The 14,988-nt window shown below is 43.2% G+C and overlaps 1 protein-coding gene across 3 annotated transcripts in view; it reads right to left on the bottom strand.

Annotated features, from left to right (window-relative positions):
- adarb2 (adenosine deaminase RNA specific B2 (inactive)) overlaps positions 1–14,988 on the bottom strand; it is a 211,742-nt gene that overhangs the window by 68,245 nt on the left and 128,509 nt on the right. For all 3 annotated transcript variants that reach the window (XM_014332433.2, XM_014332430.2, XM_014332432.2), the window contains 2 exons: positions 8,305–8,391; positions 6,471–7,405 (listed from right to left, as the gene is read on the bottom strand). In XM_014332433.2, the coding sequence (XP_014187919.1) occupies positions 6,471–7,405; positions 8,305–8,380 (1,011 nt within the window). In that variant the 5' untranslated portion in view covers positions 8,381–8,391. The remainder of the gene's footprint in view (positions 1–6,470; positions 7,406–8,304; positions 8,392–14,988) is intronic.

The raw sequence follows: 14,988 nt of genomic DNA on the forward strand, positions 1-14,988 counted from the left end.
AGACGTGCATAAAAGCAAATCCTTAGAGAAGTCTGAAGTTAACACACTCCTCATGTGCATGAAGATTGTGGTAATTTAGGCTTTTAATTATTTCTTTAAATTGTTGTTTTTCCCAGGTGGAATGATTATACAGGAAACATCTTTAACGACTTTAAAAAACAAGAATTTGGTCCACAAGTTTGAATTTATTTGGGATTTTCTTTAATCAAAGGTATACAACATACATATTATTCACATACATTTCACAACTCAGTGAAGATCTAAGAAGGGGAAGGTGTAGGGGGTGCATGTGTACTTTTAACCCTTTGTGAATTAGAGAAAATCCAAAGTAATATCAAACGTGTGCACAAAGTTGTTAAAGATGTTGTACAATCATTCCACCCTGGAAAAAGGAGATTTCAAGGAAATCAAAAAAACCCTAAACTAGCATGACATTCAAAGCCCACGATAGCTGCATGGTATCATGCATTCAGCTCTGACAATAGAGGTAAAATCTTAAAACTGCCTTATGAGCCATCACTACATGACAAAACTGTGTGCACAGAGTCACAATGAGCACATAGTTTAAAGCTAAATTAGGAAACTCAGATGAACGTAACAGTCTGGGTACTAGCTTCATCATTTCTTCTATTTACTTCTCCTTTAAACCTCTATGACCTCTTTCGTTTTCTTGCTGGAGGTGGAAGAGTTAAAGATGCTAAGATTTTTTAATTTGGATCGACTTGGACGGACAGGATTAGAAATGAGTAAATCAGAGGGACAAGCTCAGGATGAGCAGTTTGCAGACAAAGCTAGAGAGGCAACGATGAGATGGTTTGGACATGTGGAGAGGACGGAAGATAGAAGGAAGCTAGGCTGAGGCAGCTGAGGCAGTGTGACGACTCCAAAAGGGAGCAGAAGTAGCAGCAAAACAAGAGAAGCATTGGATTAGATAGAAGCAGTCCACTTGTTATTTTTACCACATTTTGAAATAGCTGCAACTAACGTGATATGGACAATAGTCCAATATATCAGAAAATATTGGTATTGCCTTGTGGACGGCCATCGTCCTGTTGAAAACTCACTCATCTGTTTTTCTGCACTGGCTAAATATCATCATAAAGATCATAAATGAGTTATTTTTATGATAAAATAATGTTTGCTTGTCTTTAAAGTACAGCAAAAATAAAATCACCAAAAACTCGAATAAACAAATGACATTAAGCTGGTATTTTTCACCCTTTGTCTGAGCCTTCATACTGCAGATTAGTTCATTTTGATAAACTCAAACGAAACATTTGCTGGACGACGCCTGATGACGCTTCTACACTTTCTCGAATAAACACCCTGCAACTGTGAAAGACATCTAATCTGAATCAGTAGGTAGTGATAAATGCAGATGTTTTATCAGGCTGTTTGCACTGTGCCACTTGTGGCGATAATCACAGAGCGAGTACAGTCTGCTGCTGTGGCTGTCACTACGCTGTCCACATGCTGAGGCAGTAACACTATCTGCAAGGTCCCCAAAGCTGTTAATCAACTCCTCTCTAATGTGTTGTTCACACCTTCTCCCTCTCCCCCCCTCCTCTCTGCACAAATCGGTGGATTTCTATCTTAGACGGGGTGTTTGGCCGGGCGATCGCTGTCGCTAATTTGTTGTGGCAATATTAATTAATGATCAGCCTGTCACAGCTGTTTATATTGAGACAGATTAGAAGTGGGAGAGATTAGACAAAGAAAACAATCTGCGAGAGGCTCAACGGCTGACAGGGGTCACCTTCACGTGTCTGAAATCATATTCAATTTGCCGTGGGGGAGGCTCCACTGGGGAAATGACTCCACTTGACCAGTCTGTATCCTTCCCTATCTGTGGTGCTCCACACTTACAGATAACTAAATCAAATCAAGCTGAAAAGCAAGAAAATAAAAGACAAACTGCAGTCACATTTGATCTCGGCTAATGCGACGAGCAATTAAAATATCCTGTTACGCTATTTGCAGTCAAAAGAGAGAAGAACTTAATTTTTGAAAAGCTGCAGGCTTTTCATGCCTCAGCTCATCCATTAACCCAAATTTTCAGCCGCTCCTGCCACTAAACAGATTCCTCTATTCAAATGGAGCTTAATCCGAGGTGGCAGAGCGCAGCATCCTGACCACTGACCTCCCTACTGTCCTTCCCGTACGCGGACCTGCTGACTCCCAGCCTTCCCGCGGCTGCACACAAATCTCGGGCTCAGTTGACTTGGCAACACCGCAGTGCGTTGTGACGGCGAGTGGAGATTAAGTGGCCAATCAAGGCCTGAACAGTGGGGTAATCATTCCACTTGGTAAAATGGGTGTCAGAATTATTCTAGCACTTTCTCACTTCACTGTGCAGGCTGCAATAAGGCAAAGACATTTTCCTGTAACTCGAGCACGGCGGATAGGATTCAAGAACAACTTCCTGCTGATTGATTAATAATGAATATGAACAATTATGTTCCTAGAAGCTGATGTAACCTTGAGTTCAGGGACTGTATAGAAAATCTATGAGGAGAGAAGAGAGTTCAGTGAAAAGACAACAAGTCTTATTTCTCTTGTTTCTTCATATTTCTGTTTTATTATTATTATATTTATGGTTGTGTTTAGGCTCCACCCTTTATAAAAACACACTCCCTAAAGATAACCAGAGCAACTGCTATTGTTACCACAGCACAACTGATTAAAAAATATTGCTATTTGAATATAAAATGATGAGAAAACACTGCAGTGCACAAGCCCTTTTGTACAGGGTTATAGAAATCATATATTTCGTGACATTTTATTAAAAATATAGAGTCAGTTCAGTTACTTTCAGTTGCTTTTCTCACATATTCGAAGGAAAGGCTGTATGTTCTTCTGCAACCCTCTTGTGCAGCTCCTTAAATTGAGACAAGAAGGCTACTATGTTTAAATCCTTAAACTGTTAAGGATACCCCCATTCCCTAAACTGCGACCGTGAATGTGCTGTTGAGCAAGGCGGCTAGCTCTCAACCCGAGCCTGCGATGGTACCGAGTCTCTGAGCACTGAGTAAGAGGAGCGAAGCGAATATAAGGCGAGATATCTCGGCAGAATACATTCTCGTTTGATTTCCCTCGATAAATAAAGGTTAAATGAAGGAACGGAAAATGAAAGTCCTCGCTGGAAGATAAATAGCTCTTTAATGCCAAGCAGACAGTGGCCCGATGCCTCATTTCTGCTGTGATTGTTAAAGTGAGTTCCCAGACACGTGAGTGTGGGAGGGATGGAGGACGGTGCAGGCTGTTACTGCAAGAGAATCTGTTGTATGTGGTTCTGCACTCAGATTCGGGCCTTGTCAGTCTCCCTCTTATATCCCTTAGTACATTTACGTGAAGACGGAAAGGTCTGAGAGGAATACAGAACCATGTGGTTCTGGTGCGTTTAAATATTTCATTTAGACGCATTCTGGAGTTACCAGCTCAGTCCAGCTCGAAGGCCTTCTGCAAGCCCTCACTCATTTGTTCCACTCTTTTGAATTAATACAGTATCCTGAATAGGTGGCCAGCCATGGATTCCTTCGTTTCACTGTCAAAATCATTGTATTTAAGTGTTGTCACTTCTTTGTGTTCCCAAATTCATTTTTCAAAAAGAAAAAGGGGACGTCTCTTACTGTTCCTTTCACTCACTGCTAGACATTAGTTGTTGTAAGATGTCTTTCAAAACACAAAAGTCTTTGCTACCATGAAGATGACCCACTGCTTTTAAGTAGAGGCAATACTATGACCAGTAATTGGGCACTTGGGTTAGGTTCCTGATGTAGCACAGCTTTAAAAACTTGATGCTATACCCCGTCCTCCTGAGTTATATGATGCTGACTCTTAAAAGAGCTTCTCAGGTTAGCTTCAGTCTGAAACAGGTTAGCTTTAGTTCCCGTGGGTTTCAGGTCTAGGGTCTGAAACATGACGCCAGTGGAGAAGCGCTTCATGCTGCATACTGTGCATGTTTCTATTAGAGAGCATAGAAGGGCTTTCACCCACCAGAGATGTGCTTCTATGCAGTCCTCCAGAATCCCAACTGTGTGTGGCTGGACGCCAAATGCTGACTGTTTGACAAGTGGGCGGGAACAAAGAGCAGAACAACAGAAAAGTTCACTGGGAAACAGTGAACACTAAAGATTAAAAATATAGCAGATAGCACAGATAGTTCACTTTTTGTTGTTTTTAACACTTGGTTTCACTTTGCTCTGTGTGAACTTCACTCTGACTGACCAACAATAGCACAAGCAAGAGTGGGCCACAGTGGGCTACCGTCACTGAACAACAAATTCCCCTTTAGACCTGTGCTTTTTCTATTGGCCAGCAGGAAGCATGTACTGCACTCTGGTTACAAAGAGAAGTATACAAAGAAGACAGTTTCCTAACAAGCTGCTTCTCTTAAGGCTAGTTTCAAGTCTTATTTAAAACAAACCAATGCTGACTGTGTAAATTACCATCCTATTTAGATCAGAATGGATGCCAAATGGTGCAACTGACAAGTTATCATATGATATCAGTCATGTAGTCAGACGGCAGCGGCCAAAAATACAGAACTCGACAAACTGGAGCTATGTCCATCTTTTATATACAGTCAGGCAGACTTCCACTGGCTGCACTTGTTCTCATCTATGCATGTCAAGTTTGACCTTATCTAAAAATATACACGTGCAACTGGATGCAACAACTCTGAGATTCTTCTCAGAGTGGTTACCAACAACAACCAAGTCACCACAGTCCTGTTTCGGGTTAGGGTTAGGCAGTAAACTTAGTTAAGGGTTATGAACCATGACTAGGTTTTCTGACTCTTTTCTAAAGTCTGGATGAGGGTTAATGATACACAGAAAACATCTATGCATCAAAGCTGTGTTCTGCAACAGGTAGCTAAAGGGAATTCTGAAGAAAGAGAACAGCCTGAGCTGGCACAACATAATTTGGCATACCACCACAACGTTTGCTCTACCCTCAGGCTACAGCTGGCAACCACCCCCACATTACGTGTCACATCTGCAGTGTAGTCAACCACTGCCCGTGCAATCAGTGTTTGGCAAGAAGACTGACTCAAATGTGAGTGAGAGCGTATAAGAGCCGGAGGGCTTTGCATTAAGGTTACGCAACATGTAACACATTATATATCCATGAACACACGCCTGGCCACATGTTTATTCACGCACGCATGAATATTATATTAACGCCTTTGTCCTTCAACGCCAATGAAAATAAAACGTTTCTCGAGCCTGGCAGACGGCACAGCTGACTTTCAAGAAATTCCACAAGCGAGTGCTTTCTGGAACTAAACGGGTGCGGCAAATCCTCTTAAAATCCTTTTAGACACCGTGGCAGTGGGGAGAAAAAGAAAGTTTCTCCCAGGCAAACATGTGCAGGTTTGTTGGGTTGATGTTGGGCTCTGGGGAAGGACACTTTTGCCAGTTTATTTCTTCAAGGCTAGGGAAGAATATTAACACAACACATACCCTACAGGGCGCGTTGTGTGTCGACACAAAAGTCTTCAAGGGAAGACTTTAGGGAGACGACGCTTTGGATGTGAACAGCTTAATTTTTTCAATTCAAGACCTCGAGACGGTGGTTTTACATGTTCTTTCTGCTGGGGTGACCTGGACAGCTTGGCTGCAGAGTTCCTCGCTATGCAAACAGTAGTAAACAATGAAAATCAGTGTGACTATCTACTCAGGGCAGTTTTACTTGAGATAAAGTCCTGCAGCTGCAATGGAGTTTTAAATGGCTGTCAACAAGTGCCAGCCGATCCAGCCACCGTGTCTTTAGGCTCTCCAATTTCCTCAAGTTTCTCACAAACTAGTTTCCTCGCTCTGATTGCTATTTACATATTTGGGTAAATGAGCATGGGATTGGTCTCAGTGGTTTGTTTGTCGATTTGCTCTTTGCTTTTCTATTTCCTTTGGGCAACAGATTGAATTAATGTTTGTAGACACTGTGATGCCACACATGAGGAAACAGGAGATTTTGCAAAATTACAAAACTCACCCAATTACAGCTCTGCAAACACATAAGACTGACGAAAAAAAGGAGAAAAAAACCTCATTTGGATTTGTGACAAAGATTTCTCATGTGTCAGAGGCACGGGGACAATAATTAGCTTCATTTACATGCTTTCTATTAAACAGGCCAACAAACAGATATTTGTTTACCCTAGATGAAGGCTTCGCAGAGCACACACCCATGAGCAGATGTGCAAAAAAAAAAGGCGCATCTTTAACTTTTGCTGTAAGACCTATTTTGGACAACAGATAAATGTCAGCTTGCTCACACATTTCTTTATTTCTGCTTGAATCGGGCTCTCTTTAGCTCCTATCTCCTTTCCTCCTTAATTACTTGTTGGAAGGTGTTTGGATTTTCACCGCACGCCTGCTGTTTTGGTCATTACAGGCCCCTGTCGGAAGTGGAGTGTCTGCCAAAGAAGCTTAGCAAAAGACAGGCGCTGGGGATGTGTCTGCACTCACCTGGGGTAAATGAGGACAACTCTGCCTGCTGGCTTTGAGACCTGTTCTCCCCTCGGGGGCCGTCCTGATGTTGAAGAGGGCCTGAAGAGCATACTGGGCTGCCTGATTCTTGGCCAGCTTCTTGCTGCGGCCATAGCCCTCGAAAATCCGCCCGTCCACACGCACAGCCATCACAAAGCTGCGCAGTCGTCGGCCTTCGGCTCGCTCCGAAAGACAGGCATAGCGCAAGCCCGGCCGCAGCTCATTGAGCACAGCCACGGGGCTCTTAGGGGCCTCGGACTCTTGGACAATTCCACCGAGCCTCTGCTGCGCCTGCACCATCAGGTCCAAGGTGTGGCGCAGCAACCGCCCGTGTCTGAGCAGCTCGCTGGAAAGCAACTCGCTTTCGGTTTCCGAGTTGCAGAGCGAGAGGCGGTCGGAGCACGACGAAGACTCAAACTCCTTAAAGAGCGTGTCGGGGAAGTCGGCCTGGTCTGAGGTGAAGTCGGCTGAAGGGTTTGAAATGCTTCCCATGGCTAGGTGGGCCTGAGGAGCATTGGGGAACTGGATAAAGGACTTGAGGGCCAGCTCTGCGGCCCTCATCTTGGCTTTCTTCTTCGTGGGGCCTGTGCCCTCAAAGGTCAGCCCATTGACTTCCACAGCGATGGAGAAGACGGGAGCGTGGACAGGGCCCGTCTGAGACACCATCCGGTACTGCAGGCCGGGCCGCAGCTCATTCAGCTGTACCAGCGCGTTCTTTGGAGCCTCAGACCAGGACAGTTTCTTATAGATCAGACGGAGTTGACACAGGTGCCCGTTATTGTCTTCCTCCAGTGGCCGTTTCCTCTTCAGACCAGAACTCCCGCTTCTTGTTGACTGACACTCCCCGGGCCCTATGGAGCGATCCTCTAAGTTACCAATATTGCGGTTTTCCTTCACCTCTGCACTGCTGGTGCCTGCGATAAAAGGAAAAACAATGTCATTGCAAGTGATAAGAAAATAGTCAAAACACAAGAGTGAAAAGAGGCACATTTATCCTGACTGAACAAGACGAATCAAGAAAAATCTCTCAAGGCAGATTGAGCCACTCGATACACAATGAAATGGTAATGAACACGTCTGCAATCGTCTCCCTGAGCCGAGCCCACTTCATACCACGGGGTTCTATCATATTTAAGTATTTTAAAACCCCAAATACAAATCCCCTAAAATGGCGATGTTATCTGCCAAATCATCCTGTAATCTGCCTCCAAATTAGTTCTGAATCTGTGTCGCAAGTGGGGAAACACTGGTCCCCGCGGCCAATGCAAAGCATCAATCCTATTTGTAATAGGGGGTGGGGATCTCGTCGAGTGGCAGGCATTCTGAGAAAAGGATGAGAGAAATGTCTGCAGCCCGCTTTATTTCACACTTCTTATCCTCTGTGAGAGCAAAGTCTGAACAGCTGTGATACGCTCTTCAAACCTAGTTACGGGGTAGTGGTGGCGTATTGCATTTCTGATGGGAAATGAACAAAAACAGGGTGTTCAGATCCTGCCAGAAGAATGTTAATGGTGGCATGGGAGCCATTCATTGGTGGGCAGATTGTAGGTCTAGATGATAGCGTATGCAGGCATGCATTTACCTATCTAATGACTTAATTATCATGAACACTCGGATTTAATATTTAATCGCTCGCTTTTAAAGGAATACAGAATTTTAACGTGCAAGCTGACACCAGTGTGCAACCAAAGAGCTCATCTGCCAAATAATTAATTATGCGGGGCGACAGAGAGATCATTTCCATATTAGGCCTGCCACTGAGAGAGGTAGCGTGTGCGCTGACAGAGAGAAGGAAAAAGATGCAGCAGCTTACTTAAACTGTCCTCGTCCTCTGTGCTGCTGGTCCCAGGGCTTATGTACTTGAAGGGAGCGATCAATGCCGACAGCATACTGACTTTCTCTGGAGGGGAGACAAGAGACACGCAGAGTCAACAACAGGGCAGCGGAGGAGATGTTTTGATAGTTTTATCGATTAAAGCCGCGGATCATCATCGGCCCCAACACGGGGCCAGAGATGAAGCATAAGCGAGCAGAACTATGCACACAAGCCTGTCACCCATGCATGGAGCGCAGTGCGCACACACGCACGTGGTCAAGTAAAAATCCACACATTCGTCCACTGTGACTCACACTACAACGTTTGCTGTTTTGTGGACTGTCCTATTTTGCTGCTTCATTCACAAAAGTCACCATGGAGCTTAAAGGAAAATATTCACGTCTGCAGAATCAGCGGCGTCGCCAGAGAAAATGCAACATTAGACGCAACAAAGCAGCTTTCTAAATCAAAGTGGCCCGTTCAGATTTTAGACAGGACAATATCACAGCTGTGGGCAGGAAAGCACTTCTTGAGCCGTTACTCTAATAATATGTGTAAGCTGTTGTGTCCAAATATGCCAAAAAAAAGTCATGCAATCTAGTCTCTCATTCACACATCTAAAATCATTAGGCTTAATTATGAACGCTGTTTCAGGCCACTGTAATCAGACCCAGATCGATATATTGGTTGGCCTGTTACAGATTTGTCAGTATTAGTATATCCAACAAATAATGCAAGTTATAATTAAATATTTGCTCATGATATAGTTCAGCAAAGCTCTTTTGTTTCCAGTACTGTCAACATTATGCACCACATATAGCATATATAATATTTTGGGGTTTTTTAGTAATAATTTTAAGTAATAATTCAAATCCAAAGGACCCCTCCTTTTTGTCCAGTGGCCCTAATCCTCATCCATACCCGCTTAACAAGTGGGCCAGTCAGAAGGACTATATGCACATATACAAACACGCATACAGCAATAACTAACATGTATATGCTTATGTATTATAAATCCCCATTCTTTTGATTTTCATACACATTATGCTCATTTCCCCATCCCTCTGTGAACGCCATGTTACAGTCTCCATTTATAAGCAACCAAGTTTTTGTCATCTGACTATAATCAGTGATACAACGAAGATTTTAAAACTAGCAAGACAAATTAACCACTCGTGTCTGCGCCATACAAAACCTGCCCGCAGGTTTTTTTTCCATATCAGTAGTAGTCGTAGTAGTCGCAATAATTGTGTCAGCACTGCTCAGAATCGCAGAACTGTGACAAGGCATTTGATTTTTCTTGCGCGCCCTCATGAGGGATAATAACAAGATTTTTTATCTAATATTGTCAGGTTTGCTACTGTCTGCTGGATCACACCGATAAGCAATCTTCACTTTGCTGTCAGTGCTACAATTTTCATGTAATGTGGCATGTGAGATTCAAGTCACAGTGAAAAACGGCTCAATTAATTAAACCCAAAATGCAAAATAACCAACGTCTCTTCTTCGATTCTTCTTTCATTTTCAGGCATTTTAACCATTTGAAATCTTCCACACTCATGCGCCACACCTATGATGCTAAACTCTCTTTATCTACCACAGCGCTCTCCTGTTCCTCCCTGGGGCCCGCTGCTGTCCAGGTGTGCGTGTTGTTTACTGTATGAAGCCCTATTAGAGCCATTGCTTGGTCTAGTGCACTCCATGCAGCGCTGAGCAGAATTGACAGACCAGTCTGGCTCCTTAATTAAACCTCCCCTCTCTTCTCAACACCACCTAATGATCAATAGAAGACAAATGTAAGGGAGAGGCATCAGGACGGGAGGAAAGACAGGGCTGTACAAAAAGTACAATGAGGTGATGAAGAGGGAGAAATAAAGGCAGAATGAATGGATGTCAGTGTGTGCAGGGTTAGAGGGTGAGCCAGAGGTCACGATGCATCCCAGGCCCTTTGTGTCTCCGCCCCAGCATTCAGGCCCGGGGCCGCAACAGTTTAACGTTGCTAAATGCTGCCTAAATGGGACGCAGCATTACAGTGCAGTAAACACATTTTGATAAGAGCACAAGGTTGTGAATGAGGTCGGCCCCCAGTGCTCTTTCTCTTCTCGCAGCTCAACAGCACTAGCGGGGCTCAATGAGTCACTCTGACACACATGGTTACACTCTAAACACTGAGGCTGGAGCTGTGCTAGTCCTCGTGGGCCAACATCACAATACACGCATTTGCATTCTGACCTAATTACGGACCGAAGCCCAACACAGGCAGCAATTTGGGCCTAAATGACTCCCTTGGCCAGTGTCATTATACAGGCCATTTTCAAATCAGTCTATATTGTTTTTAAACCCCCTAAAGCCCCATTTACAGTAAGAAAACACACACACACATACGACTGTCTGCTGTATTTATAAATGTGGAAAAATTAGTGTTTTTAAGGGTCTGTTGGCTGGTACAGAATATCTTAGCCCATTCTTGCATTTATACACAAATGTCTCCGGCGCCTTTGTAGCGTGAAAGACAAATGTTCACTTCAAGCATGAAATTGGAGAGCACAGTGAGGCCAGCAATTAACACTCAGGAGCCCGAGCTTTCACACTGGGGCCCCAAACGCCTGTAATCTATATTTGATAATCCTGTTCCACCAAGGGGTCTTAACAACCCACTCATCAGCTATTGCCAAGTGAAAAGCCCCACTGGGCAATGAGACACCAAGGCTTTGCATAAACAGACTGAAAATCGAGAGCCGCTCTGACATACGAAAGTGCATCCTCCTTTAGAAATACGAGGCTGACATTCGGAGCGCTCAAATCTGGAGGTTTACAATGGAGAGGAGACGGCAGCTGTTAATGCTGTGCTGTGATTGTAGGATCCAGGTCTGCCAGTGATAAATGCACTAACCCAGCATTCTTTAGGAGGAAAATCTTTGGCTTGTAAAATGAAGTCTGACTAAAGAGAAAATGCTTATTATGGCTTAGTTGATCGATGACCTGCATATATGTTTTCCTAATTAGTTTATGTTTACAATTAGCAGTTTGAAATCTTCCTTAATACAGCGTGATGTTCACTTTGTAAACTGTGGGTTCACTTAAATAGGCAATAAAGCAGGATATGCTTTAATCACTGTCACTGACAAGTGGCTACAATACAGGTATCACAGCTTGATTACATTTCCTAAAATGAAATCCACAGTTCAGTTGTTCTTACATGTAGATGGGGTTTTAACCCTCTCGAGGCAGGCGTTGCCAATTTGCAACAGTTACAAACTAACAACCTGATTACCCCACATACATATTTTATTAGTTGTTATTACTCAGAAGTACCACTGCAGGACTTCGTTGTGCATTAGCAACAAAAAGTTTAATTTGAGCCTGAGAGGGTTAAAAGCCATTGCAACCCAATTTTACCATCATAGTTATTATTAGTTTTATTAAGGGACAAACTTCTTTTGAGTCACATTTATAGATGGTTCAAAGGACTCATAAAGCAACTGTGACCTCACCCGCTGGGACGTGAAATCCTGTCATTAAGTCAGGAGATGAGGTGTTTGAAACCGGATGTACCAGGTGAGGGATGTGTCAGACTGTGAAACCACGTGATCTTGGCTAACAACTTGTGATGGGCAAGTTGTTAACGTTCTCATGCCAAAGTGTAACAGATTATGTCATGTGACAAATTGAAGGTATGTTACGCTTTCGGCCACCCAACACATTTCTAGGTTATGTGTTCGGAAACGCCAGGAAACATGAGAACCGTTTGGAATGAATCTACACATGTACATTTCTTTTACTTTCTCAACATGAATCGCTTTGCATAACACCATGTAATATGATTAAGACTGTAGTTAAGGTTAGGAATAAGGTTAGGGAAACGTGTGTTACCACTGGGAGCGTCAATCCGGCACGTATCATGGAGAAGGTAACCTTCCGCGCTCCTATGGGTTGCCTCGGAACATGACAAATCGTCCGTATTTTATGTGTCGGGAATGAGATCGGTATCCTCATTATGTTAGTTTAATTGAACTAAAATGTTAAAATGGACTTAGCGTTTTATACAGTCAGAATTGCAATGAATACCTGACTGTTTATAAAAGCCAACGCTGAGGGTTGGAGCTACAGGTATCGCCCCCTGGTGAACATTCATAATAATGCAAGTTTAAGGCACTTTCCATTGGCTTTATTTTACAGACCCGGGAGATCTTTTATACTGCCTGTGACCACCCCAATCTTCTTCTCCAGATATTTAAAACGCTAGCCAACCAACCAGTGGGTGAAATCTTTTCTTCTTTTTCTCTTGTTCTTCACCCTCTGCATGTTCTCCTTCCATACATCCATGAATCTTCTCTCTGGACTTCCTTTTTCCCTCCTGCCTGGCAGCTCACTTCCATCCCTTTCCTTATTCCCCCTAACCTGCTGCACATCCTTTCTAACTCAACCTTTTTGTCTAGCCAACCAATAACCAATAAATAGGGCATCTTTTACTTACAGTGTAAATCTTTATTTTCTTCAGCTGCAGTCATGTTGATAAAAAAGCAAGAAAATATATTTTATTTTTCCCCTCCAAACAAATCAGGGAAAAACCTGCTAGTTTATTTCCAATTAATGCTAATGTGATGCAATAGCATTATCATCCAAAGAGTAAATGAGACCTAACGGCATGTAAGTAAAATTAAAATTCTATCTATAATGACCTGATGATAGCACTCGATGAAATGTTAGGTAATCACATCTCAATTGGCTTTATCCTCTGGCCATCGCGATGTTGAAATATTTGTGTGTTGACTAAAACGCTAAAATCACACACACTGACAGATGAAATATCATCCCTATGCAGTTAATGATGTAAGGAGGAAGCAGATTCAATGCACTGTCCTCCCTGCTTCCTAATGTGCTGGACTTATCACCAGGCTTTATGAAAGCCTGCACAGACCCTTTTATTCTGCATTCAAAGGCTTTTTATTTGAACATTCACAGTCAGAATAGAGGTTTTTGTCTATAGAGCTCCTCCAGTCTGTATAATTTCACACAACCTTCCAAAACAATTCTTTTCACTTTCAGTGGAGCACTGTTCACTTCAAATGTCTCAGGAAGTAGCTATTGAGTAGAAAATATCACTGTGGTTTCAATAACTCTGATGTTGAATCAACTGTGCAGCAGTAAGCAGCACAGTTTAGAGGTCATCTCTGAAATGCCACCTCTGACTGTGTTTTCAAAGGTTCATGAAGCGCCAGCACAAGTGCACTATTCTCTGATTTATAAGTGAGCTCCCTGTAACATAAGAGGCATTTTTTTCCCTCTGTGATTTACAGCTTGTAGTGCTACTGATTTTCCCAGAAATATAGCAGATTTTCACTGCTGATAACAAATTAATTTGCGCAGTTTTAAGTTAATGCTTCAGGAAGTCCATATGGAGGCCAGATTGCCGAGACCACCTGAAAGCTTCTTTAACAAAAATCGCTCTTAAAGCAGCATAAATACTCTTCTTCTGTTAGTTAGCACTGATATGAGATTGAGGCTGACTGTGAGGCCAGCTTCATGTTTCCAAATTATACACCGATTATACCCGTCCAGTATATCGGGGCAAATAAGGTGAATGTGCAACCTTCCCTGTCAAAGCTTCACCTCAAAGCTAAGAGGAAAAATCCCGTCTGCTGCGAAGTTCATCAAACGTATCACCGATCACCTCCGCAGATGTGAACCCCGTTACCTTACATGCCCTTCACGGTATCTTTCATCCATCCCTTCTTATTCAGCAGTGGGCCTGAATGAATGAGACAATGCATGCCAATAGTCTCAGCTCACTACGTCCATCCCCCACTGCACCAGGACACAGCGAGAGGAGACGACACTCATTTGTTTCCACCGCGGAAAGGCTGGGAGGTGGAGGAGAGCCAGGTTAGATAGGGAGAGCCTTGGCAGATGGCCAGACGTTCCTGATAGTGACAACCCTGATGATGGTTTCCATTCACAATGAGCCGCCGAACAGGCCCTCTCTTTCTCTCCTCGCACTTCCTGAATCAGTTCTGAGGAGAGGGTAATGAGCCCAATCAGATTTCCCCATGGCTCAGCATAACGAATGGGTCAGATGAGCGACAGGAGACACTAGTGAAACAGGTGCTGGGGGAAATCATTGACTCTCACTCTCTGTTTGACTTTCTCTCTTTCTCTTTCTGTATTTTTCTCTCAAACTCTTCTTAATACTGAATCCACTGAGCCAATAAATGAGAGGCTGTATTGTTTCTTTACAAGCTTGTCTCTAAAGAAGTTTGGACGCAGTGTTAAACGTAAATCAAAGCAGAAACTGACGATCTGTAAATCATGCAGAATCTGTGTTTGACTGAAAACAACACAAAGAAACGCAACTGAGAAATTTGATTTGAAAACGAAAGCTTTGAATTTGATGTCACAAAGAGCTTCAAAAAAACTGGGACAGGGGCATCTTTACCACTGTGTTGCATCACCACTTCTTTTGCCACCGAATGTGTTTCAGGACTGAGGAGCCCAGTGGATGAAGTGTTGGAAGCAGAATTATTCTTATGTTTGCTTAATAAAAGCAATATAAGCTCTTTCATAGGTTTGGCCCCTCCAAATGAATTTTATCCTGCATTTACCGGTGGCTAAAAGGTCTGGAATAGAGGCAACATCTAATAAAGGATGTCACAGATCTCTCCTGATTGGAGGAGTAATTCA

This window comes from Haplochromis burtoni, unplaced genomic scaffold (genome assembly GCF_018398535.1).
Source record: "Haplochromis burtoni strain Fernald_Lab_line unplaced genomic scaffold, NCSU_Asbu1 Contig_30, whole genome shotgun sequence".
Classification (NCBI taxonomy): Eukaryota; Metazoa; Chordata; class Actinopteri; order Cichliformes; family Cichlidae; genus Haplochromis; species Haplochromis burtoni.